This window comes from Dicentrarchus labrax, unplaced genomic scaffold (assembly GCF_905237075.1).
Source record: "Dicentrarchus labrax unplaced genomic scaffold, dlabrax2021, whole genome shotgun sequence".
NCBI lineage: Eukaryota > Metazoa > Chordata > Actinopteri > Moronidae > Dicentrarchus > Dicentrarchus labrax.
In genome coordinates this window covers 3505693-3532525 of record NW_026136724.1, presented here as the reverse complement: position 1 = coordinate 3532525, position 26833 = coordinate 3505693, and the positions used below count along the sequence as shown (strand labels likewise).

Here is a 26833-nt window from a genome sequence, read left to right as displayed (position 1 = left end):
CCCTCCCCTCCGCAGTGATCCCGTACCGAGTCGTCATCATCCCTATCAAGAAGCTGAGCAACGCCATGACCACCTCCAACCCCTGGGTGTGTGTGTCAGGAGAGCTGGGAGACTCGGGCATCATGCAGATTCCCAAGAACGTCCTGGAGATGACCTTCGATGTGAGTAATGTGACCTTTGACCTCTCGGCACACGGTCAGTCACTGTGATTTGTTGTGTTTGGGTGCAGTTTGGGTTATGTGGGGTTTTGTGGGTCAGGCATTTTGTTCAGTTACACTTCCTCTGTTTACCTCCTGTCACTGTGGAACCATCACACTCTGCATGCCAGCAGCACTTACACTAAAGGAACTACAGGTAGTTTTATTGTTCATTAAAAGGAATTACAGCATCAAAATGTGCATTGTTGTCAGCACATATGAACACATTACTGCATACATATATTCATCTACTTACATAGTCACTTACATAGCAAGCTAAAATATCAATTCTTCCTGGCTTCAGGTTGTAAAGTGCCAGGATACATTTCTCTGTTTTATATCATTTACATACTGTATGTTTAAAGACATCAGCTTGGGATCTTGTCATGGACATTTTTCACTCTTTCTTGATGTATTGTAGAACAAACTATTGATCAGATGATTCATCAATAATGAAAACAATCTCACCTGAGTTCCATTCAGGAGTGGTTTGTAAAAATACAACTAAATGGATCTTGTAGTGAGTTTTTGTCAACTTGTTTTGAAGGGGTGTCGCTATATACCGATATTGATGATAGCCTTTAAAAAGTGAAATACTGATAACACATATAATAACATTTTGTCCAGGGCCTCTTAAATCATTTCTGTTTCTTTCCATTCTCGCTCACACAGTATGGGGCGCTAATTCATATGGCAAAAGAGAGACAAAACAGACAATAAAAGTACTGATAGTATTCTACTGTTAGTATTTTCTAAAGACATTGCAGGAACATCATTATCATGAATTCTCTTGGCCACAATTCTGTAGTGAAAATGTTATATTGTGACAGCCCTAATTGAAACTAATGGTTTGGGCCCCGTTCAACTGTTAGTAGGACTGATCACCAAGAAAACCACAGGAACGTGCCATTACCCACAAAGCTTTTGAACCTGAAGGAAACATATCAGTCGTGGTGTAGTTTTCTCTGCCATGAGGAAAGTTATCCTGGTTTACTTTGGACATTATGTATGGTCTTATTGGTAGAAAGCTGCAGGACTAAATATGTATAAAATTTTGTTTAAAACTTTTTATTTTTCACAGCTATCTAGCGTTGGGGGGGTAAACACTAAAATGAATACAGTATGATAAAACTATCAAATATTGCGATACAATATGTTTTGATATTTTCTCACACCCCTATTTAATGAAATACAATAAAACCCCATTCAGACGGGATTATTACAGGGGAGGTGGGGAATGACTGGAATCTGTGCTAATCTGTAGTTTAACTCATCATCCTGCTCTCCTTTTTAACTAATGCATAATTAAATAGACTGATACAAACATCACTGACCACTGCAGCTCCTCTAGAGACATTTTCCTTACTGAATGGGCCTACAGACTTCCTGCTGTCCTCCTCACACTGCATGTCCGCGCTGGTGATGTGTTTTTTTTTTGTTCTTTGCATGATGGATGATATTCTTCTTGTTCTGGTTCTGTGATCGCCAACCCGCCATTTTTATTGTCCATCCATTGTGTCTTAACAAGTGTTTCCATCTCCCTCAGTCTGCTTTCAGGCCTCACACGCACATCTCCGCCTTGTTCAAGGTTAGAGAAAGCCCTCCTGCTTTTCCCATCATCCCCCCTCGCTATGAAATGCTTCTGTTCCAGTTTGTCCTGTTGCCTGTTTACCTGTAGGCATGGTTGTCCTGCAGTCAGCCTCATTTTAGTCTGGATTGGGTCATAGTTGGTCTGTTGTCCTGCTAGAGAGTGTTTTCAGAATAGAACACCACGTTTAATTCAGCCACAGTCACACAGTGAATGCTGCTCTGTGTTATATTCCATGCATGTACTGTAATTATTTGCACTGCTTAAAACTGCTAAAAGAGCTGGATTAAAGATAAATGTTTAAAGGAGCTAAATGTTATTTTCACAAGTGTGGAAACTCTACACCCAGTGTATGATGGGAAAGAATTAAGGATTTAATTCAAATTTCCATGGAGTGTGATAAAAATCTTAATAATTATATTCAACTAAAAATCTATTAACTTTAACTTCATTGAGGACAGTCAAACATAATCAGTGTAAGTAAGCACTAATATGTTCATGTGCAGACTGCAGCAGTAGTAACAGTGCTGTAGATCAGGTGATTGTACACTGAATATATATAATATATATAGTAGAATGTGATATTGCAGCATGATATTCATTCAAAATACTTTCTCTTCACACTTTAGTGTCAGAACCTGGGGAAGCTGACCACCGTGCAGCTGGGTCATGATAATGCTGGACTCCTGGCTAAATGGCTGGTGGACTGTGTAATGGTGCGCAACGAGATCACAGGACACACCTACAGGTGAGTGGGCGGGGGGTGTACTTTTAGCCTGCACCAGTGGAAAAGTCAATACTATAGGATGGATTGCTATGAACGTTTTTCCAGAGGTTGAGTCCTGCTGAAATTGTTAATCTTTTCCTCTAGCGCCACCATGAGGTTGACATTTGTAGTTCAGTGTGAAATACCTTTTATACCATCTACTACATGTGTTGCCATGAAATTTACAGTAGATATTCTCCAGAGGAAAATATTCTGATAACGTGATCATTTGACTCTTCCTCTTAGTGACACCAGTAGGCCAAAGATTTCACCTATCCTGTCAAATGTCTCAGCATTACAATATGTACCAGCACAGAAGTTAGTATAGATATCCATGCTCCCCAGAGGATCAATCCTGCTAATAGTGGAAAATTTGCATTTTTATGAATTACAGCTGATAAATTATCAGTTGATACTAATAATAATTTATTTTTAATTTGTATGCAAAAGGCTTGATGGGCTTTAACCTTACTAGAAAAAATAAACAATGAATATTTATAGAGTCACAACTGTTTTTTGTTTGCTGTTGTGTTAACAATAATGGTGTCATTATTTTCATACCCTCAGGTATGTAAAAACTACAGGTTATAAACTTCTTTTTAAACACTAAAATGTGAAATTATTGGTTATCTCATCCATATTGGCCATGAGAAGGAGGTAATTATCGGTTATTGTATTGTCAGTATTGGACAATTAAGGGTCAAGTATTGTGGCTTTTTAAACACACACATACGATGAGGACACAGCATAAAGAAAAGAACAAATGAGATGACAGCCCCTGGTTGTCTCCGTCTCCTCCAGGTTTCCATGCGGCCGGTGGCTCGGTAAGGGCGTGGACGACGGCAGCCTGGAGAGGGTCTTGATCGGTGAGCTGGTGGTGCCCAGCGGAGAGGAGGATTCTGGGAGAGGCTGCCGCACTCCCCCGCTGCAACGCTCGCCATCCCAGACCAGACGCATCAGCATCACATCTCTATCAGGACGAGGATACAGTCAGTACCTGCACTCACATGCATCAGGGGAAATACAGGGATACAACTGTCAACTCACAGTCAGAGCTGTAGCTGGGACTTTAAACACAGGAAAGCAGTTATTGTAGGAGTGGTTATTGTAAGACATTTCCTGTTTTAAAAACTTAACTAACCAATTTCTAAGTGTCTCTATTTCTCCTACAATCAGAACCAAATGACATAGTTACTTCCAGGAAACGTCCAGAGAAATAATCAGTAAATTATTCAGCCCTGTAAGACAAAGCGTTGCCTTTTTATTTCCCAACATAAAAGCTGTTTTAATATGGAGTCCACTGTGTGCCACCAGAATAATTATAGGCTGTTGCAAAGTACACAAAAAAAGATATTTTAATGTTAAATTAGCATTTAAATGATGCATTGATAAACCAAGGTAGGGACAAAAGTAAAATCATCATAAGAAACATTCATATAATATTTTTATTGACTTCTCTTTTTTTAAATGCTGAATGAATGAATGCATTCAAAAATGGACTGGCAAAACTTATTTTAAAAAGTTAAAGAATTTCAATAAAAAAATATTTTAAACTTGACTTTTTGATATTCCATTTATCCGACTGATATATCGGTCGATATATTATTGATCATTATTGACATTTCAGTATTGTTTATGTTATCCGATATGTGCCAATTTCAACTATATAATGCAGGAAAAATGTCCAATATATAACCACAGAGTGCACTGTGATTTCCAATACTGTGGCAAGAAGCAGCTTTCAGCAATGTTTATTAGAATTGATGTTAAAATCCAGCAGTGTAGGCCAACCATTCATTTCACCTGTTTACTATCTTACCATCACATTTTAGCTCGTAGCTAATCATGGACGTATGTGCACGCTATTTGAATGAATGTGACTACATAGCAGGTTTACGTTGAAATGAATATTACAGAAAAAGCAAAACTTGCAATCAGTATAGCATTAGCATTTTTCTCCTAGTAGATTTGTTGTTTTTTAATGTATTTCATTAGATTCCTCCGTGTCCCACTAGAGGGAGTTGGCATAGTACACATAGTATAGTTTGAGGACCAGTGTGTTAAATTATTTTTCAATATTTAACTTAAATATTCTTTAATAAAGTAATTTGTTTAAGAAAACAACCCACATAGAAAAGGTCTATTTTCATTCCAGCTCAAAAATTCACTACATTGGCTGCCATATTGTGAATCTTTGAAATGTTCTGCTCTAAAATCCCATGTCTATCGGGTTCGACTGTTAATAGTTTGATATAGCAATAGGTGATGCTCATAATGTTTGGTTGTTAATGAAACTGTTTTCTTGATTCCAGAACTGACTTCAGGCCAAATTCAAGAGGCCATCGGGGAGGCTGTGAACAACATCATCAAACATTTCCACAAGCCAGAGAAAGAGGTGAGGGACTGATCTCCACTGTGTCTGAATTCCTCTGTTTAATAATTGACAAACGTATTTGTTAGTCGCTTTCCTATGCCTATACTTTCTCTGAACCCTTCACATCTCTAAACTGTGTGGATTTAATTCTCTCTGTCTATGTCCACAGACTGTTCATTAAGTTTCAGTCAGTAAAGTGGTGTTATACTGTCCACAGCAGAGGAAACAGATGTTGTACAAATGGCTCAGGCCGCTATTATCCAGCACTCTTTAAGAGCCCTCTGTCTGAGGAGTGATGGAGAGAGAATAAAGAGTGGAGAGTGATGAATGCAGCCCCAAAAGAGGCCACGAACCAGACAACTCTGGTTCCATTTAATCCGAGGCTATTCCTCCTCAAAGGGCTGCATAAAATCCTCTCCTCAAAGCTATGAAAATCGGTCACAATGAAGCCAGGACTCCTGCGCGACTATGTCAGAATTTGGCTTCAACTGTTTTTGTCTGCACTCTTTGTTAACCAGCTCAAACTGCAAGGTCATGCTTAGCTGAGTGAGGAGAAACTCTCTTAAAGTCAATAAATGTACTCCCAGTAGTGGGCAGCTGCAGGCACTGAACCTCACATCAGTGTTTTGGAAAAATACATTCACAATGGACGATAAGTGTTTTTTGCTTGTGGGTGAGTTAATAATGATCCACAGAATTATCTCATTAAAGGACAAAGAGAAACATGCAGATGGTGTTTAATAGGAAATACAATATGCCTGACAAGTCATTATTTTACTTCAGGCTGCCATAATTGATATTTTTCTAATAACAATGTATTAAATGACAATGTTAAAGGGGGCTCTGGTAGGTGGACCTACAGAGAATTATCAGCTCAGTCTGCAGCTCCCATAAACTTTACAGAGCTTTATAGTGAGTTTCAGCTCATTGTTTGTTTGCTGTATCTCTCCAAGCCCCAATTTTATTGTTTTGGTTCACTCTCACCGCTCTCATAGTGACGTTTTCAGCTGCAGCAGGTAGAAAAATCCACTGTACACTACCTGTTCATCACCAAACAGCAGACAGACACTTCACAAAATGTAGTCACATTTTAAAATCTTCAAAATGTTGCAACTTCGGCAAATGAATGTGTTTCCATCCACTACTTTTAAGCTAACATTAGGAGTTGGTTCATTGAAATAAGCAGTAGACGGCACTAATGCTCAAATGCCATTATAAGAAGACCATGTAATTAATAGAGCGCCAGTCAAACATGTATGGTAATATGGTATTTATGTTTGTTATTTGTGGAGTTATTTCAGTGCCAGCACAGATTGAATCTGAATTCCGTAGTTTTGAATTTGAAATGTTCAAATTGAATATTTGAAAGTGTATTTCACAGATTGAAACTGAATCTTATGGTTTTGAATTAAATTGAATTTGTGAGTACTATTATAGTTGTGCTCTAGAAAACAAGAAATTCTAAATACATTGATACAAAGTGGTAATACACTAACCTGTGAGTTGTGAGTGCAGCGGGGATTGTCAGCCGTGACAAAATGGGCAAGAAGTCTTTTGAAAGGAGTCTGATTGAATCAGAGCTCTTCTATTCTAGTCTAGAGTCCTCCGGATGAGTGCCTCTGAGTTGAAACTGAATTTTAATTTCTTTTTATCAATCCAACCAACTTTTCCACCTCGGCCAAGCGTAATAACTTTTATGTGATCTTTAGACTTTTTGTCAAATCTTTTCCACCCATGTTTTTTGATAATGCGCATAGAAACGGGGAGGATGTAAATCCACCTACAGTTAGGGACTAGCTTGTACATTGTCTGTCCTCATGTTGACTTCTGTTCTCTGTGTGTTTCATGTGTTTGTCTCCTGGTTTTCTTAATGCAGAGAGGCAGCCTGACCGTCCTGCTGTGTGGAGAGAACAGCTTGGTGGCAGCTCTGGAACAGTTCTTCCATCATGACTTCAAGTCTGCCCGGCTCTTCCAGAAGACCGTGTTTGTGTGGGACTTTGTGGGTGAGTGTGGAGCGCCACCGCCATCTGCTGCTGATAAGATGAACTATTTAATTTGGCCCGGTTTAGGTAGTATCAGATTTTATTTAGTGAACAGTTTTTTGTGAATGCTTGCATGATTTATGCAACTGGAACATGCCTGCTTCAGTTTTCAGAAAAGGCATATGTAAAAAGGGAAGAGGTTGCATCACTGAAGAGTATTGTATTCCATCAGTGAAGGAATATATGTGTTTAAGGAGAGAATTAACGGTTTGTTCAGCTGGTACCCCACAGTCTAAGGCTGTCAAGATGTGAAAGGAAACTGTTCTCCCCTCCCCCTGCAGAGAAAGCTGTTGCCTACATGGAGTCAGCTGACCAGATGGGGGACCTTCAGGAGACGGCAGAGCCCCTGGGGATGACCTGTCAGTCACTCTGTCACTATGTCAACGCCATCAACTCCACCCCCAGGAACATTGGCAAGGATGGGAAGTTCCAGCTGCTGGTCTGCCTCGGAGCCAGGTCAGTTTGAGGAGAACACACATTTGCTTAACTTGGACATGTCTGCTTTGTAATTCTGTATTGTATATAGTATTCACAGTGAACATGGGTTGGAAATATATATCTATATATATCTTTGGCCAGGTCTCTGTTTGTTCAGAGGAACTTTGGCAAGAACTTCTCCATTTAAAAAAAAACAGCACAGGAAAAAACAGCAATAGTCACATGAGTATCTTAAATTTATACACATATATATACACCAAATTCACTTGTCACACTTGAGCACCAGCATCTCAGACCAAAACAGTGGGACAGAAACAAAATAAAACTAGCCTACTTTGTTAGCCTTTCTAACAATCACCAACTCTTGTTCGGTCAAAATAAACCCTTAATTCAGATGAGAAAAAGGCTACAATGGTCGCAACATAAGCTAACATTAAGGAGAACAGTCTTTGTTGGTCCTTCCACTGTTCCAACAATTACCAACTGCTATGGTGGAAAACCTGGCCTGCTCACTGACTACAGTCCAGTCAGAGCTCTCAGGTCATCAGATGGTGAGTAATGCTGAGTAATAGATAAAGAGGTTAGAGGTTAGAGGTCTGGCTCATGCGTCATGTATTACACGTGCATTCTACTGAGGGTCAGTATCTGTTGATGTAGCACTCCTACCACAGATCTACATATGTTATCTCACTGTTCTGCAGAGACCGTCTGCTGCCCCAGTGGCTCCCCCTGCTGGTGGAGTGCCCGGTGATCCTGCGGATGTACGAGGACACGGCCCTGCTCAGAGACCGCACCACTGTCAACGCCCTCATCGGAGTCCTGGAGACGCTCCACGACTTCCCCATTACACTGGAAGCCTCGCTGGTCAAAGGCATCGACCTTTAACCCCAGGATGGACCAACAGGCTGCCACATGTCTACATCCCCCTCACTACCACCAACTTCACCCACTCTTCCACTTGTAGCCAGTTACCTCTGGGATTGAGGAGAGGGAGAGAGGACGTGAGGGACAAGAAATTAAAACTGACGAGGGGTTTGGTTACCAAAGCAAAAAGTTCCACTGCTTCATGTGAGAGACATCAGGGCTTTGGATGCAGTATTATTACCCCACCTGTGGCTCTGAAAGACCCTTTTTAATGAAATTACAACCAGTGCTTAGTCACGTTTTAATTCATTAACTACAAATACTTCACATTACAGTTTTCCAGAACATGCCATTAGCTTTCAGGTTGATTTCCTGCCTTTCATGCAGCCTATGGTTACACTGCTTTTCATTACACTAAACGTGAAGCAACATAAAGCTTGCTGGAGAAATGCAATCCGTAACAGTATTTTTTATTTTTTTCTCATCATCATCAAATCCCATTCCATACCCTGACACAGTGCTTGGAAGGAAGGAAATTAATCTGGATAATTTAAAGTGCGCTGAAAGTTGCAAACACACACTGATATAAAGATAAACAGGATGAAAGACTGCAAAACCACCCGTGTGGTTCTTTAAAATGTTAGTAGCAGCAGCAGTAGACATGTGCCTGTGTGCTAGCTGTCTAGCCTAGCCCTCCTTCGGTAGGTACAACTAGATGCGTTATAAACTCTCTCTCTTTGCTTGTAACTGGTGAGTACAGCGCCACTACCCCCACACCCTAGTTAGCGTTAGCAAGCATGCCTGCGGGATGTGGAAAGAAGAGACGACCTCAGGAAGAGAGACTGAGTGATCGCTGACACACTGGAACCAGGATTATGGCAAAGATGGCGATGTGACCCTCTTTCTTTTAATTCTCTGGACTCGCGTTGGGCATTTTCTCCGCTTTTATCCTGTGGATGAGTCTCAGTGATGCAGTTCAGAGTCAGGAGCCTTACCTGTGGCTGCATGGACATTCCTACCAAACTACAGGCATGGACCTGGCTGTTCTAAATGCTGTGTCTGACTATGTGTGTGTGTGTGTGTGTGTGTGTGTGTGTGTGTGTGTGTGTGTGTGTGTTTGAGTGTGTGTCACATTTCAAGGATGTATGTGCTCTGGTGTGTTTGCCCTCAATTTATTTTTATATCTTCCAATTTAAAGTTTTCAAAGTGATCAACTGGTTTCTGTAGTGTACTGTAATACTTGTGTGTGTGTGTGTGTGTGTGTGTGTGTGTCCTGGTAAGAGTGTGTGATTCATGTTCTAATTAGTTTGCCAATATCGTCACTTCAGGAACAGCTAAATAAAAAAATTCAACCAAATAATCCGAACTGAAGGTCCACTCCGCTTTTTCCAGTGCTCTCAACCGCATTGTGTCACACGATGTAAGTAGGGAAGTTTGTGGTTGAAAGCTCTGGCAAAGGCTAGAAAGTGGACCTTGGGCTCAGATTTTTTTGTCAAACTACCATTCCCAAGATCAAGATTGAACTTTTACACAAGCAAGCTAAATGTTCCTGTCTACTAACGGAACATATAATGCACCATTCATGTCATATGGCATGTGGAACTACAAGCTCCCAACCTTGAAATTGAGAAAATTCCAGGTCATAAATACAGATTGTCAACCAGGAGGTCAGAAATCTCAATTCTTTACTTTCTGCTAGATGAAAAATAGGAAATGTCCCTTTAAATCCAGACATTCATTCGGACGTTCTTTCTTAAATCCTGCTTCACAATGTGACATCAGTGCATTCATGTTGTATGCAACAATGTGTGTGACCCTTTCTAGATTGATTTTCATCAGGAATAGTTCAACATTATGGAAAATGAACTCTTCCTTCTAGAAGGAGAGATAAGAAGATTGACATCCAGCTCGTGTGTGTGTGTGTTAGGAGTGTTAGGAGCTGGAGGCAGGACGTGGTTAGCTTAGCTTAAGAAGTAGTCACTGTGCCTGTCTGACTGTTGTCTGCCAAGAAATTGTTCCAGTATTTTCGTCCTCCTTAAACTTTCAGATTTCTGTTTATACACAGGTTAAAAACCAGATGTGTTATGTATCTAACACATCTTTAAAGTTGTTCCTGTGCATATTGCCCCTGCTTCCAGTCTTTACACTAAGCTAGGCTAACCACATCCTGACTCCAGCTCTGTATGGAATGCACAGACATGATCCATCTTTTGAATTCACTCTTGGAAAGAAAGCAAAAAAACATACTGAACTATATATAAGTTTGTTAAAGCTGTACAATGACAATTGTCTGGTGCAAACTAACAATATAGAGCAAGTGTCAGAGTTCAAACTGATGAAGGTGTTTAATGTGCAGGTTGTGGAAAGGTATAATAGCTGGAGTAATGACATTCTAAAGGATAAGGTTGGAGTTATCCTGTATTCTTTGTTGTCAACATTTCACATATGAAGTTTCTTAATACTTTATTACTTCCCTACCCTGGTTGTAAAAGTCTTTCAAACCACATCCCAAGTATATAGTTTAATTTAAAAGGCTCAGTCATTTTGTGAAGCAGCTGGTCACTGTAGTTTTTTACAAACTTCACTCAAACAGGAGGAAATAGTGCATCTTTAGGGGACTATTTTCAGTGGATAATTCCAGAGTTGGTTCACAAGTGGGCATTTACTGCCCTAGGGTTGTTTGTTTTTGGGGTATTTCTGTGGGATTTGTTGACAATAAAAAAAACTACAGAATATTAGCCTTTTCCTTTGAATTAAGTTTTAGTTTAAAATGGATTCATTTAAGATCTGTGTGACGCTACAAGCTAGCTGTTCTAACTGTTAATTCCCATATTACATGAAAGCAACACAACCTCTATCAGGTATAAAAGCAAGGAACAGGCTCTATGTTTTCATCTATGATATTAAGGAATTAAATTGAACCCCCTTCTCCTCCAAACACACAAACTGCCAACAGAACCGTGTGGAAACTCTAATAACTATTGTTCTCAGACGGATTTTTATTCCCCCATTAAACTTTTGCTGCATGAGAGATTTTGCCACTGTTGCCACTTACCGCTGTCTAAATAAACCCTTTCTGAGGAGTGGTGTAAATATTCTCATTAGTGCATGTTGAGATTTAGACTGAGCTGTATTTATTGTGACCCTCTCTAATTAACGCTAGATGAGTTTTGATAGGACAAAAAGTGGACATCTTTGCAACCCCAGTTCCCCGTAGTATGTTCACTGTTCCCTGTATTGAGTCTGTGAAGGACGCAGCCTGTCATGGTTTGTTTTGAATGTCTTGATTTCGTGTATTTATTAATTTAGTATTAATCCGCGGCAGGCTGACAGCAGCACTGGTATTTTAATGTTGGTGAAGCCTGTGGAATAACTGGAAACATTCATGTCTTTAAAACGGAAACCACTATTTCCACTTCATGTGTTTTTATCGTGTTTTAACCTCTGTGCTCCTGCTGCTGTGCCCCCTGATCCCTCACCTACAGGACTACCCACAGCTCCAAAGCACAGTAACGGATTCCTCTGTCTCGTCCTGGATTTGTTTGTGTACAAAGTCTTTGCTGGACTGACTTCTTGGAGGCTTTGGGGACGATTGAAAGTCCTCCGTAGACTACTGCACATTTTGCTTACTGGGTGGATTTGTTACATGAACGTGTCGTGTGACGAGTGGTATTATTAACCCTGAGTGGATCTGCTCAAACAGGAAACAGGAAATGTGACAGCCATGGCAGCGGTGGCTGCATTTCCTGCTGCTGGCAAGATCGCCACCGGACAAATAGAGTCTTGTCTGTGTTGGACTGACTACTCTGTTCTGATATTTATTATGCCTATTTCAATAAAAGCACCCACTGTATTAAGGTGTTTGTGAGTGTGTCCATAAACTACATGTTCCTGTTTGTTTATCAGAAGTGAAATAATATTTCACTTGTGTTAAATGGAAAATGTTCCATAATTTATTGATAAACATGGAAAATGTGCATTACATGTGATAAAGTCACATCTCATTTTTTATTTAAACATACTACAAGGACTTTTTAACTGGCTATGAAACAGTCTCAATTTAATACTGATCTCTCTATATGACCTACATACACAAAGAAGACCATCAGTGAGAAGACTATTAGCTATTTCTTTAGTCATTCTTAATGCCTGCCACCAGGTTGGATTCCCCTTGAAATCAATGAAACGAGGTGGAAACACTACCGCTTTTGTCCACAGGGGCTGCCAGAATTTACACAAAATGAAAGCTCCTGTAGGGGTTTTAAATAAATGTTTTTGGAAATAGTTGTCATACATAAATAAATTCTCTGATATCTGTGTCAGAGAATATATTTGTGTATATTTGACTGTTGCAGAAAAATATTTACATGCATTTCTAAATACACAATATTAAAACTAGTTTCCTACACAGTCTCACAGGGACCTCATTTTGGGTCCAGATTCTAATGTAGATTTAGAAAAATAATAACTGGAGTGACATTATAATCTTATGTAATATTTTTTAAAAATGGCTTGTGCCAGTCTTGGGTAGAAGTCATGAGTGTACAGCAGCAGTATCTATGTCCCTTACATAACCTACATGTTATAGCATCAGTACTGACGTTATTCTTGCAAAGGCGGTTACATCAGATGGATCAAATTTAAATGGCATAAATTTACCAGATGGTACAGTGTTTACCACCATCGCAGCATACTGTATTCTGTTTTTCACGTATACATAAATTAGGTTACAAAAAAAAAAAAGCTTGTAACCCAAAAAACACAGGAAAGATTTGTGTGATGAAAAGTAAAGAACGTGAAGCATTGCCCTATATGAGAGGAAGTATTTTTTTGTATTGGTCTGAACATTAAATACATAGCAATGTAAATGATACAATATACACAAAGGACTGTCGTGTTTTGAGAGATTAAGCTGAGATCAATATTACAAATTCTTCCTTTTTTCTGATTACATTTAATAATTTTAACATATAATCTGACATATTAGGATTTGTTAAATCAGTAGTCCCAGATCAGATATGTTAGAGTTTTGTTGCAGCATCCTGCTTCATTTTATTTACTCATACAGTTACAGTTTATTTGCAGCTGTTTTTGCTGATAACAAAACAATTTCTACTTTTCCAGTTGAAGAAGAGAAACAGCTCGCTGCATACAGTATTTTAGAATGAAATGTTAATATTTATATTGGTTACTTTTCTGACTTACTACAGATACTGGAGCGGAAGAGCAGAGGTCACTGCAATATTTTTTTTATTATATTATTTTTATTAAAGTATTTTTGGGGGCTTTTATTGCCTTTATGATAGAAATAGCTGAAGATAGACAGGAAAGGGGGGCAGAGAGAGGGGATGACATGGAGCAAAGGGCCGCAGGTCGGACTCAAACCCTGGGCTGCTGCAGCAAGGACTCAGCCTCGTACATGGGTCACCAGCTCTACCCACTGAGCTAACCGGGCGCCCATATTTTTAACAATTTAACAAACATTTTTTAATTTTTTAAGTTTAATATGTAGCATAGTGTGAAAAGTTGTGATTATACCTAGACTGCAGAAATAAAATACATTCATATATTTAATATATTTGTTATAATTCATATTATTGTATTTATACTCTACAGTATATAATAATAATAATAATAATAATAATAAATAAATGCTTTATTTTTGGATAGGGACAGTGCACATTAATGAACATCGATATTTGAACATCTCTGATGCCAGATTATAGCAAAACTGTTCATTTGCATCCGTAGTCCCAAATAAATAAATAGAAAAAATACAAATACAAGAAACAGCAAATAGATAAAATACAAATAGAAGAGACAACACACATAGCACAATACATTACACAATCAGAAGGACACCAGACCCACACAGGATATAACAATGCAATAAAAAGTAATGTTCAATTAGTCTCAAGTCCAGTTAGTGGTCGCACTTTTGGTTTGATTTGAGCCATTGTTTTAGTTGTCCTTTAAAAAACGAGTATGTGGGGCATTCCCTTATTGTAGAGGGAAGACTATTCCAAAACAAAGAACAAAACAATAAGTGTTACCAGAGCCACCTGCTGGCAGCTTCTCGGCCCTGCAACCTCTCTATAGCAACTGGCTAAACCTCTTTTCCCGCGTAAATATCACTCCTTATATGGGTATCGCAATGTGTTTACGCAGGCAGGCGTCATACAGCTGTATGCAAATCACGATGATTGAAGAAAGTCAGAAAATGGTGGCGCGGGAGTCGGAGGAGGAGTGGTGCGCCTGCGTGTACGTTTCTACTACGAGCACACTGGCTGCGTCAGGCTAGCCGCACATAGCCATTGCGATATCGGAAGTTGTAGACCTATCCTTCAAAATAAGTGTATTGTCGTTATTCAAAACGCGACCGAAATGCCTGCTCCTGACGCCGGTTTTAATTTGAAACTACCAAGCGGACGTTGTTTTTGTTATTCTCTTGTACCTCGACGCTTCGGCGGGCAACGTTGTACCTGATGGTCTGATACGGCATTGTTAAATGTTAAATGAGAGACACTTCTGAAAAGAGCTCGCTTTACCGCATATGACACAAGTGTGAGCCGCTCAGCTTCTCACTTTGAAACAAGGTAAGTGTGTTTTCTGACTTTGTGTACAGAGAAAAGTGTGTTTTATGGGCTCGGTGTCTGTCGGCGTGCAGTAAAGTTGTCGGAGGATGGTGCTTCTGATTTCACATCTAATAGCGTGACCCGAAGCAGCTGTGTAAGCCAGTCCAGCAAACAGCGCCGAAGTACCGAAAAGCTCAGTATTAATCACCGCTGAAGCGTCGGTAATACTTTATATAACACTGGGGAAAGACTCGGTACATCCATGATGTCTGTCCGTCTGACGACGCTCAGCTGGGTGGCGTTAGCTAACTAGTTGCTCGGTTAATTGGGGAAACATTAACGTACTAAAGCTCTAATAGTTTGCTGGAAGCTAACTTTATTCTGTTTTTAATGTCTTAAGTTAGCTCAAACACACACTGTCGAGGCGGACAAGACCACCGACCGCTCACTTTCCTTCTCCAAGGGCTGCTGGAAACGACATAAAGTCCCAATGTTCCCGCCAGCTTAAAAAGCGTAAAGTTGTATTTATTTTCCACGTTAAATAAAGTCAGTAAGTAGAGCTGGTGCGTGGAAGGCTGAGCTACACTTTGTTGTCGGGGTGGTGGGTGTGTTTCCTGCGTCAGTGCCCAGCCCCCTTCAGCTCTAACGACACGGACTCAAACGCAGCATGGCGTCGTTAAATCTGCAACTTCTCCAAGCAACTTCTGTTAAAACCGCGACTGTAAAAATGTCAGCTCTGTCGCGCCGTAGTTCGACAACGTTTCAAATAAAGTGCGGTGAATGAGTGACAGCTCTGCCCCTACATCCATTGTCGGACACGAAGTGAGCTGCTAGTAAACCTGTTTGTGCTAGCTGAATGACTGGCCCGAACCCACTCATCATTTCCGCTGTAAAAGCAAGAACATGTATCAAACGTATAATGTCATTCAGTTGCACGTTGATGTCCGATAATGGGCGCACGCGGAGGAGAGCTGTTTCCACGTTGCAATCTGAGAAAGAGTGGGCCTAAAAAAACACAATGAACCTCAGCTGAGCATTTTAACAACAGTCACGTTGTCGTTTATTTTCCGAGCGGATCTTATCCACGGCAGCAGTGGCAGTGAGGAGATGGACAGCGCATGTGCCGACTAACGAGACGAAACGTCGCCAGTCAATCGCGTTTGTGACTTTTGTCCACTTTTCTAGTTCCATTGTGGTGGTCTGCAGCCCCGGGCCGCCGCCTGCTGCAGCCCCGGGCCGCCGCCTGCTGCAGCCCCGAGCCGCCGCCTGCTGCAGGCGGAGCATGGGTCGGCAGCACACCACGTGCCGTGCTTCAGTCAGGACAGGATTACACAATCACCGCCGCACCAGCCAGCACGTGACATTTTAAATGTTGTCACAGCCCAAAACCGATCCCATAATTCATCTGTCTCCAGAATCAAAAGCAGCTTTATTGCCAAATAGGTTTTCACATTGAAATGAACCACTCTGGGACTCACTGATATCTTTTGAACGTTTGTGTAGCAGAACGCGTGTGTTTCCGTTTCTTCTTCTACCGGTTGAATCACAGTAAAATATGTAAAGTGTAGTTGTAGATAGTGCTTTTTATGGGTGGCTGCTGTCGATCCGCTCGACCCAACATCCCGGCGGCCACATGTCGAGCCCCCAGTTGCATCAGCACCACTGTTGCGTAAGAGGCAGCTAGACCGCGCTGTTCCTTCCTCAGTGATGCTCAGCCTGATAACCTGGCTCGTTCACAAACACACACACACACACACACACACACTCACGCCCCCACCCCCACCCATCTCCTCCTCTCCCCCCATGTCCACACCACAGGAGCGGCAGGAGGGGGTCGGCTTAAATGGCATATGACGCACATGCGCATATTACGCACACACTCAGCTTGTATGATTTTTAAATAGCGCTCTTTATGAGGGTTCATCAAGTAGATATAAAAGTGTAAATATGCTTCAGTGGGGTTTTCCGCAGTAATACGCAGACATAGAACCTGCGGGCCCCATGTCCAAATCCAAAATCTGATGTTGCTTAATGGAAGTCCTTTTTGACATTAATTAGTTGCATTTCAAAGTTAGTCTTATTTTGATCTAAAGCTGAAATGACTTATCAAAATGCTAAAACTACATATGCATTTTTCAAGCAAAAACGGTGTTTTTTTTTTTGTTCTGTGTTTCATTTCCTCATTGGATAGTAACTGAATATCTTTGGGTTAGTTATCTCCTTGGGCTTACAGAAGTAGTGATGGATGTTTTCACTATTTTATATTCCAAATGATACATCGATTAATTGCAAAAAATAACAAGAAGATAATCAGCTATGACAATAATTGTCAGCTGCAGCCCTATTTTGATCTATTCTTCTATAATGAAAGTGGCCCATCTTCCTTTGTAGTTCATATGTATTTGGTGAAACTGTTATATGTAACTCTTACAGCAGGTTTTCTTTCCCAGGAGAAAGTCCAGAGTCAGTAAAAGAATAAAGTAGCTCTGATTTGAGGCGCTGCAGCATCCTTATCCATTGTGTTTCTCTGTCGCTGTAGATGTTTGGCTTCCACAAGCCGAAGATGTACCGGAGCATCGATGGCTGCTGCATCTGCAGGGCCAAGTCGTCCAGCTCCCGCTTCACTGACAGCAAACGCTACGAGATCGACTTCAAGAGCTGCTTTGGGTGAGTCAGCAGCACCTTCCACATTTCCAGATGGCTGACTGACAGATCACTGAGGCACAGTTTAACTCAGGTCTTCGATGGGTCTAGATTCAGTGTGAGGTGAAAGTGACACACATGGGTCATGATAGAAAAAAAGTGTGACATCCGAAAGAACTGCATCCCTGGTACCTTCAGTACCTGTGGTACTGTAAAAGAACGAGTACCGTCAAGGTTTCAGAATTTCAGTTCAGTTCTCGTGGTAACCCTTCAAGTACTATTAAAAACATGCAACACATGTAGCACAGAGGCTTATTATGCAAGAGCACATACAAAAACAGTTGTGTTGGTAGTAATATGGACAACAATATTAGGCAATATTGTTGAATTGTTAGGCACTAACTGAAACATGCAAAACACGAGTCTAACAATAAAAATAAAATCACAGTAAAAGACACAATAGTGGCAGCAAGCAAGTTCAGCACAGATGTTAAATATTCAAATCCATGGCAGCACCGTAACACAAACACGTGGCCCCCGCAGCTGACCCTGAGTGGGCCCTGCACTGAGGCACATATCTATATGCAGCCTTGTCTCCTAGAAATTATGTAAATATGTTCAGAGAGAAACGTAATGCGACCAAATCCTGGCAGGTATTACAATGTCACCACAGCATAGTTCTGAAATATTCAAAATTTCTAAGAGACAGGGTTGCCTTTTTTTTTTTAAACAGTAGTATTGGTTCTGAAAATACAGACAATGCCACATCTATGTAATGTAAAAATGTATATAAAACGTTTTAATTTTATTTTATTTATTTTTTTATTCCTATGTTAATAGTTGTTGTACAGTATTGCCCTGCATCCGGTCAGCACCAAAATATCAATAAATATGAGCTAAAAAAAACAAGGTGTAGTTCACAGTAGAATTCATTGAATCCAAGGCAACAAAGTATTCTGGGAACTGTAGTTCCAAAAGTTAAAGCATGATTATCCCCCAACAGACGTAAGATTAAAAAACAGAAGTTGAGTCAGGAGTGACAAAACCCCTGAGTTACATTCAGTGTCAACCCCTGTAATGCATCAGTAATGAATAAGGACTATTACACAGGGAACTTTCTGCCAACTTGCTGCAAGCAGGCCAAGCTCCATCGCTATGGTTACTATGATGTGAGTTAGTGTTAGGAGCCAGGTATTGCTGAAGCTCTGGAAGATAAAGATGAAAATAACTTTACTTATACAGCACCTTTCAAAAACAGTTACAAAGTACTTTACAGTGAAAACAAAGAACAAAAAGTAAACAAAATACAAAACCTAGATGATAAAAACAGAATACAATACATAAAAACAATTACCATCAGTGAAGAAAAAGCCATAGGATTTTAAGAAGAGCGGATACAGTGAGATTGGCAGACAGGGAGTTCCACAGATTTGGGGCCCAGTCACCCTTATATGATTTTTGAATATCTTTTGAAGCAGAACAGATGTAGGTAGCTTCAAAAACCAGCAGGGAAATTTTTAGCAAATGGAAAATGGAGTGACCTGATCTTGGTTAAATGTCTCATTTGAACAAATGACTGCACCACATTAGTCATCAGGGCCCAGTATTTCATAACCTTTAATCTACGGCAGAATTATCCAGACTTGCTGATCCCTTTTTTTTTTTTTTGCTCTTCCAGATAAAACTGATATAGGTTTTGTTCTGGTTTTTCAAAGAATTTTCATATAGGAATCCTTCTGATCCAGATAGTTTAAGATCGGGATTACAGAATCTAGATTTGCAGCCTTTGGATAAACCTCTATCTGTTGGTCACAGTGATACTACATTTTATTAACAGTAGTTAAACAGTTTGCATATTATTGATGTTCACTTATCTGCGTTATTGTTTAAACATGTTTAGTTTTTAGTAGTTTCAGTTGTTGTATTGTCAGTGGTAAGATTTCAGAAGTTCATAATAGGTATTACATTACAAACACATTGACTCTCAACCATGTAGACACCCCAGTCTCAATAATCACCAATAATGCGCCAATATTATCAATATAAACAAGAAAAGAGAGCAAAAAATATATTTTACAACAACAAACAAACAAACTATAATAACTAAAATTGTCTATTAGTGTGATGCTTAGCCGGTGTAACTTCCTGTCCCTGCAGGTTGGGTGAGGTGCGCTATGGGGACATCTGTAACGCCTGTGTCCTCCTGGTCAAGAGATGGAAGAAGCTTCCAGCTGGATCCAAGAAGAACTGGAATCATGTAAGGACATGCTGAGCATCATTAGACCTGCAGACCTTTCCTGACACATTATTGATCTGATCTTAATGTAAAACCATATCCTCCGGTGTGCTTTCAGGTAGTCGATGCCAAAGCTGGGTCGAGTGTGAAGGCCACACTGAGGACAAAGAAGATGAGGAAGAAGCTTAGACCGAGCCGGATTGGTCGGGTGCAAAGCGAGCTGAAGAGAAACAGTAAGCTGACACTGCAGTGCTGGTGTTATATGTAGGACTGTACATTGACATGCTGCAAAGTAGTGGAAGTTCAGTATGTGATCAGTATCAGTCCTGGGGTCTGATCTTATGGACAGAGGTTTTACATTTCAGAAGAAGTGATATCCTGAGACAGTTTAAATTTAAATGATAGTGTGTAGTTCTCTCGTTGTTTCTAGTGAGGACCAGCCTTCTTCATATAGTACACAGTGATTAATGTGATATTTATCTCCTGTAATGAAACACAGGGCCCATCTGTAAACTGTTTCATCCAGTTGTTTGGAATGAGAGGCATAAGAGTACAAGATATCTCCACAGTTGAGCACCGACACTAGGGCTGATTGCACAATGGTTTTTCTGTCCTCCAAAAAAAATTGCTTTATTCTCAAATGAGAAACCCATTTTTATCTTCAGATTCTGTGCCAGTTATTCCATATGGGGCTTAAAAGTCAGACTGCTGTCTGACCAAATATTGTTGTAGTTCACTAACCCTAAAAAAAGTGTGAAACAAAAAAGAAAATGTCTTTAGTTTTAGTCTTTGCCAATTTGGTCAAATTTGTCAACACAACGATCATTGGATCATTATTTGTCATTATTGAGACACTTGCCTTTACAGGGTTTTGTTAGTATTGTAATACCAATGCCAAACTTTTGAAATCTTGCCACTGACAAATATTATTATAAAAAAACTGAAACTACTAAAAACTAAACATGTTTAAACAATAACGCAGATAAGTGAACATCAATAATATGCAAACTGATTAACAACTGGTATTAAAATGTAGTATCACTTTGACAAACAGATAGAGGTTTATCCAAAGACGGCAAATCTAGATTCTGTAATCCTGATCTTAAGCTATCTGGATCAGAATGATCCTACCTGAAAATTCTTTGAAAATCCAGGACAAAACCTTAGAGAGAGCAAAAAAAGGGATTACATTCTGATCTAGATGAAAGGTTTGGAAATACTGGGCTCTGAAAATAAGAATTGTTGTGTTTTTGTTAGCTTAGAATGAGTCGTTTTATTCAGAGTGCACCATGTTGAACCTCCATGTTTCTACACTAACTCAGAACGGATAAAAAAAAAAACCACTGGCTCCATATATGGCCTTTTGCGACCACCATAGTTTCTTATAGAAAGAGTGGTAGCTAGTTGGTTGCAATCTGCAGCTTCACCACTAGATGACACTAAATCCTACACACTGGTTCTTATCTACACTGAATTTTTCACAATTTTCACTGTTGACTTGAACTAGTCCATGCACTGAGAAAATAAAAAGGCCTCTGTGGGTGAACATACTGTCAGTAGGATATGTTGTAATCAGGGTTCTGTGTCCTTCCAGACTCAGACGCCCACAGCACCACCTCCAGTGCATCGCCCGCTCAGTCACCCAGCTATAGCAACCAATCAGACGAGGGCTCGGACACCGAGCTTTCACCAGGCCCTGCCACTTCCCGGGCCTTCTCCTTCCTGGACCTCACCTACTGGAAAAGGTAAGGGACTTCTACTCCCCTTTTCACTCGAGTGAAGAAATAGGAAGTTGCACAAAATATACAAAAGCCACAGCAGGTGGAGGCTGCAGATGGCGTTGATGTGACTCAATATTTCTAACGAGAATATAAATATAAATGCAATCGTATAATTTAAAAGAGAGCAGCTACATCAAGGGATGGATACACTGAGATTGAAGACAAATTGACTGAAAAAGATTTTGTCAGACAAACATTTGCAAAAATAAATCTTTATCTCTATTTTTTATTTCTGAGGTAGGGTATAAACCAGAATCAGAACTGCTTTAATAATCCCAGGGGGTAAAATGTACAGTTTGGAAATGTGCAAGAAAGAAGAGTGCAGAAATGGTTGTCCGTGTTTGAGTCAGATTACAGAGAGGGGGTGTGACTCTCTGAGGGAGGCGTTGTAGAGTTTGATGACCACAGGCAGGAATGATTTCCTGTGGCGCTCTGTGGTGCATCTGGGTGAGAGGAGTCCTCTGCTGAAGGTGCTCCTCTGCTGGGCCAGTGTGTCTTTGAGAGGGTGTGAGACATTGTCCAAGATAGACTGAAGCCTGGACAGCATCCTCCTCTCTGCAATAAACAGTGTTTATTTTCGTGGAGTGAAACTGATGTCTCTGAGCCTTTTTTACCACGACTGATATCAGGTTTCATTTTCCATCCCACCCGTATTGAATTTTAAATTCCTAGTTCACATTCAACAACTGTTTGTCCTGTTGGTTTGTCTTTACAAAATAATTCAATATTGTGTACATCTTTTATTAATGTTTACTAACTCTCAATATAATAAGAAATACATTCTAAATATGTATATAATACATTTTATGTAATTAGCTATTTGTGTTTTATTTATATTCGTTAGCTGGTTCTCTATTTTTGGAGTGTCTTTTTCTGTAGAAAGTTTATTCATGTTTTGTTTCCTTAACCTTACTTATAAATAAGCAATTCAATAATATTTAATAAATCCTCTTCAAGCAGAAGCACCCAGTTGAGAATGAGGAGAGCCAAAAACCCCCCGAGAAGAGCTGAACAGCTATCATGAGTTCCAAACCAAAAATATTGAAGTATTTTGTCAAGAATATATAGTGGAAATGCCCACAAATATTGTGATATTATTTTAGGGTATTGTCCCCTTACTCACATTATCTCTAGACTAAACAAATCTTGGACTAGTTATGAAAAACAAAGTTTCCTTATGAAAATATCTTGACGTGGTTGCATTAAGACCCACTGCTTCTGTGATAGTTACAGCAATGACAGTGTGCAATTAGTTCATATAAAGAGTGACAACAACCTGTCAGCCATCTTGTGTTGAACCTTCCTTTTTTGTTGTCACTGTTAACAGGAAGAAGTATACTATAGTCGGAGCTCAAAGTAGCACAATGAATCCCTCTCATATTGCTTTCACAAATATCGGGTCTAATGTTGACACTTCTTCTCAGAGTGTAACCGAGGGCCTCAAAGTCTCTGCTCCTCTAACAATGAGCTAGAGCTTGGTCAACTTACGGTACTCGATGGGGGAAACCAGACAGCGCGGTGCAGAAAAACATCTTTTCATTGGTCAGTTCCCTTCCAAATGCTGACAGTAGACGAAGGAGAGTATGCCATTCCATATGTAGATAAAAGTGTAAAAAATTGTGCCAATGTGTGGTTTTCATCAGACAGTGACTATATATTATGTGTTCACTAGAATCCTAACTTGTCCAAATAAGGCTGTTTTTATGTCCCAATAAACAGTGACATGGAGGATTCTTTTTCCCACACTGAAAAATGACAATAGAAATGAACACTATATTACACCACCAGACTTATGGAAGCTATACACGCTCATACTAACAGACGTGTGTTTGTTTCAGACAGAAGGTGTGCTGTGGGATTGTGTACAAGGGACGCTACGGAGAAGTCATCATCGATCCCCACCTGTACAAGCCCTGCTGTCAGAGGAAGCCAAAACTGCAACAGGAAGAGGAAGAGGGTGGGGAGATGGAGGAAGAAGAGGAAGAGCAGGTAATGGGAAAGATTGCAGTGAGTGTGTCACCACCCCCCATACCCAAACAAGAGGAGGAGGTGAAGGAGCAGCTGGGTGAAGGAGCAGCTGGGTGATGGCAGTACAGAATTTGTACAGTCTCTTGATGGACAGACAGACAGTACGAGACACTGACAGATGCCACTCAACTAAACATACAGTAACACAAATGGCCCAAAGAAAGCCTCACTGTCATTTTTTCTTTTCCAAGCTGCTGCATCTCTTCCAGACTGTAGCTCTCATACCAGCTCTGATCCTTGGACTGGTTCCATTTTCACTGTCTTGGCTTGCTATGAGATTCTGTCTGTTTGTAAATACTTTATTTTGCTCTGTCTGAAACGCTGGATCGATGAATGCTGCATGGAACCTGAAGACCTCTGGAATTCCCCCTTTACTCTCAGGAAGGAGCCATACATTGGAAAGCAGCCTTCCACTCTGTCTTTCCTTTCCTGACTCAACAAGCTTGTTCTCAAATGTTGCTCTATTTAATGATTGTGTTGTAATGAGCGTATACATTTCTAAAATGTTGATGCAACAGTATCTAATTTCTTTAAGACAGAAACTTTTCTTGCTAATTTGTCATGTGACACACTCCTCAAACAACACAAACTGCCAGTCCCACAAGTCCCACCCTTGTTTTGCTCTGTGCTCCAGTAGAGCTCAACAGTAAGGTTCTGAAGTAAAAATCCCATTCATTGTGTGTGTGTAGAGGATTTCAATTATTAGTCATAATGTCGTAACCATCCAAGCTAGCGTTACCGTGAGCTATGAGGCTGTGAAACAATGGTATATGCTCCTGTAGAAGTCCATATGATATCAACCTTGTTTTAAGAAACATGTTATTGCATTGAGAAGTACTACAGTACCCACAATCCTGAAGAACAACAGTGATGTGTCTGATTGGTAAAGCTACTGAGTTACTCTTCTAAAATCTTTTTTTACACTCAACCGGTTAGCTACTAGTGAGTTACTGCTGCCACTGAACTGAACGATGGTTTTCATTATGTTTACCAAAGAACAAAGATTTCTCTTTCTGACCAGCTGCATCTTTTTAGAGAACCACTACAAGTCAGTATTTGTTAAAGACAACACATACAGGGTTGTGGTGAGCTTTACAGGCTGGCTAGTTAGGTAGCTAACATTAGCTAACACGAGTCTACATAGAACTGCATGAGTCGCACTAATCATGTTGTTGCACTACATACACACACACAACACAAACTACAATATATTCCAACACTATTATGATATAATCACAATGGTTCAATTCAAGGAGAAGTACACTATTATTGTGAACATCCTCAATGGTTTCTGGGATGAGTAGTTCCTTCACTCACTTAATAATTATGTACATAGTCTTGTACTTTAGCAAGGTTTTTTGTTTTTTGCTCTGAATCAAATGTTTTATGGTCACAGTTCATCTCATAGTGGGTTAGGTAAAAGTCTATAAAACAACTTTCTGTAACGTCAGTGGAGTAAATTAAATTCACTTCCAGAGCTGTTCAGGAAGCGGGCGTTCACTGAGCTCTAGCAAGCTTTGATCATCTTTCTACTTTCCTGTACTTAGATATGCTACGTGCTAGACTCTCTGTTGAAAAGAAGCATATTTTGAAGATGTTTGAGAGATACAAGCAACACACAGTACCGCTATAGTCACATCAAAAGGGGTGGGACTCAATGGGCTAAACATCAGCATTAAAAATATATTCATTTGTAAAGCTGATGCTGGCCAATACGAGTAATAGTTGGGTGTAGCTTTACCGGAAAATGTCCATCTAAAGTCTGTAAATAATGAAAGACAATTAAAATGATATATATTTTAAATCATTGTTGTTGTAAGGGATAGATTGGTGGTGCACATACAGAAATAGCACAAACAGATATATTCAGGGAGGCATCCAGCACATGCAGCTGTTATATCAAAGTGTCCAGTGAACCATTATAAGCTAAACAAACCCTCAGGAAGACTGTGGCAGCAACACAGAATGAAACACTTCCTGCACTGTTGTTGCCACCTTTCAACAGCTTTTCATGTTGGAAGAGGCTCAGGCGCTATTTATATTCTAATGATATGTCATAAAATAAGCCCTGTTTTTCCACAGACCAATAAAGCTGTGAGGATGTGCCCTTTCATGATTAATAGATGTTTAGTTTGAGGCCTTCAGAGGAATGTTTAATGTTCTGTGGCTGTTTGCAGAACTGCTTTCCACTCGTTATTTTGGGGGCTAAATGTGCCTCGATATGATGTTGTACAGCTTGAATGTGTTGTATATTTTTGTATATAAACTAATGAATGAAAACAAGCATCTGTACAGATTGGATGTCCTCAGTTTGAACCATGTTCTGTGACTTTTCATTAATAATTACAAAGTGAAAATTTCAGGTGGGCCAATCAGATTTCTGGGACACACGTTGGTCTCTTGGGGTATTGTTTCATAATTTGTTGCTGTTCGTTTCTAAAGATGCCAAGACAGTGCTTCCAGGTATGTGCATGTATCTGAAATGTTGTAATATTTCCTGCCACAAGGTGAGGTCTCAGAGTTTCAGGTATGCCAGTAAACAGACTCACTGACAGTAACTGCATTGTTAACTGTTAAAGCATCACGCTGTAAGTTCAGTGCTGCCCCTCAGTAGTTCAGTTGTTGAGGAGCCGTACACATGCTGAACAATGTACTTCATTCAGTTTAGCAGCTTTTGTAATTCTACCAGAGCTTTACTCTCAGTACTGAAGCTCATTTTGTTTTTTTTAGAAATGATATGTTTAAAATGGAAGAAAGTGTCTGTCATGGCTTACTTGTGGCATGTCTATTTATTAACTTATCCTTAAGATATTATTTTCACTACACTGAAATGGATTTCTCTTTGTGGGCATACACACAATTCAGGATGTCTGTACAGTGCTGCCATATGATTGTATTAAAAACTCTACTTTTGTTCTTTAAACATTGTATTTAACAGTTCTAGTTTAGAGAGATTCTTGTACTCCTGATATTTTCAGTAGAGATGTGACGTGGATGTACATTTATTTGTCTTTAGTTCATTAGCATGTGATGAAGGTCTGCACAGATCTAGAGAAGATATTTTAGTAGTCCGTCTCCGTCTGTATGGTTATTTTGCAGAGAGAAATGCACTGTTCCTTTCTCAAAGTTTGTATTTTTATACACACTTGCTATTTCTACTTGTTCAATAAATGTCATATGTCATGTTTGATTGTTTATTGTGATTTACCTTTTAGATTACATTTAGAATTGGTTTTTTTTATGCCTCTGTGCCAGCAACAGCTGTCCGTACATCTGTTCCATTCTCATCAACGCCTCGAGG

At 39.9% G+C, this 26833-nt stretch overlaps 2 protein-coding genes across 6 annotated transcripts in view; both read left to right on the top strand.

Moving 5' to 3' along the window:
- The window catches only part of dennd5b (DENN/MADD domain containing 5B), a 79865-nt gene extending 67743 nt beyond the window's left edge, over positions 1-12122 (top strand). For 3 of the 5 annotated variants that reach the window (XM_051391677.1, XM_051391675.1, XM_051391672.1), the window contains 8 exons: positions 16-161; positions 1744-1785; positions 2415-2533; positions 3353-3540; positions 4864-4946; positions 6802-6928; positions 7249-7423; positions 8107-12122. In XM_051391677.1, the coding sequence (XP_051247637.1) occupies positions 16-161; positions 1744-1785; positions 2415-2533; positions 3353-3540; positions 4864-4946; positions 6802-6928; positions 7249-7423; positions 8107-8290 (1064 nt within the window). In that variant the 3' untranslated portion in view covers positions 8291-12122. The remainder of the gene's footprint in view (positions 1-15; positions 162-1743; positions 1786-2414; positions 2534-3352; positions 3541-4863; positions 4947-6801; positions 6929-7248; positions 7424-8106) is intronic. The other 2 variants (XM_051391676.1, XM_051391673.1) reach the window with 1 other exon arrangement.
- Positions 12123-14644: 2522 nt separating this feature from the next.
- Positions 14645-26720, top strand: LOC127358559 (SIN3-HDAC complex-associated factor-like). The gene is made up of 6 exons (XM_051391717.1): positions 14645-14865; positions 17384-17511; positions 19645-19744; positions 19842-19956; positions 21318-21468; positions 23343-26720. Exons 2-6 carry the CDS (start codon positions 17384-17386, stop codon positions 23587-23589), a joined length of 741 nt encoding a protein of 246 aa, XP_051247677.1. The 5' UTR covers positions 14645-14865; the 3' UTR covers positions 23590-26720.
- Positions 26721-26833: the final 113 nt, after the last annotated feature.

Coding starts and splice junctions, on each gene's coding strand:
- LOC127358559 (XM_051391717.1), top strand. CDS start 17,384: ATGTTTGGCTTCCACAAGCCGAAGATGTACCGGAGCATCGATGGCTGC. Junction 17,512..19,644: donor GACTTCAAGAGCTGCTTTGG/GTGAGTCAGCAG, acceptor CTGTCCCTGCAG/GTTGGGTGAGGTGCGCTATG. Junction 21,469..23,342: donor GACCTCACCTACTGGAAAAG/GTAAGGGACTTC, acceptor TGTTTGTTTCAG/ACAGAAGGTGTGCTGTGGGA.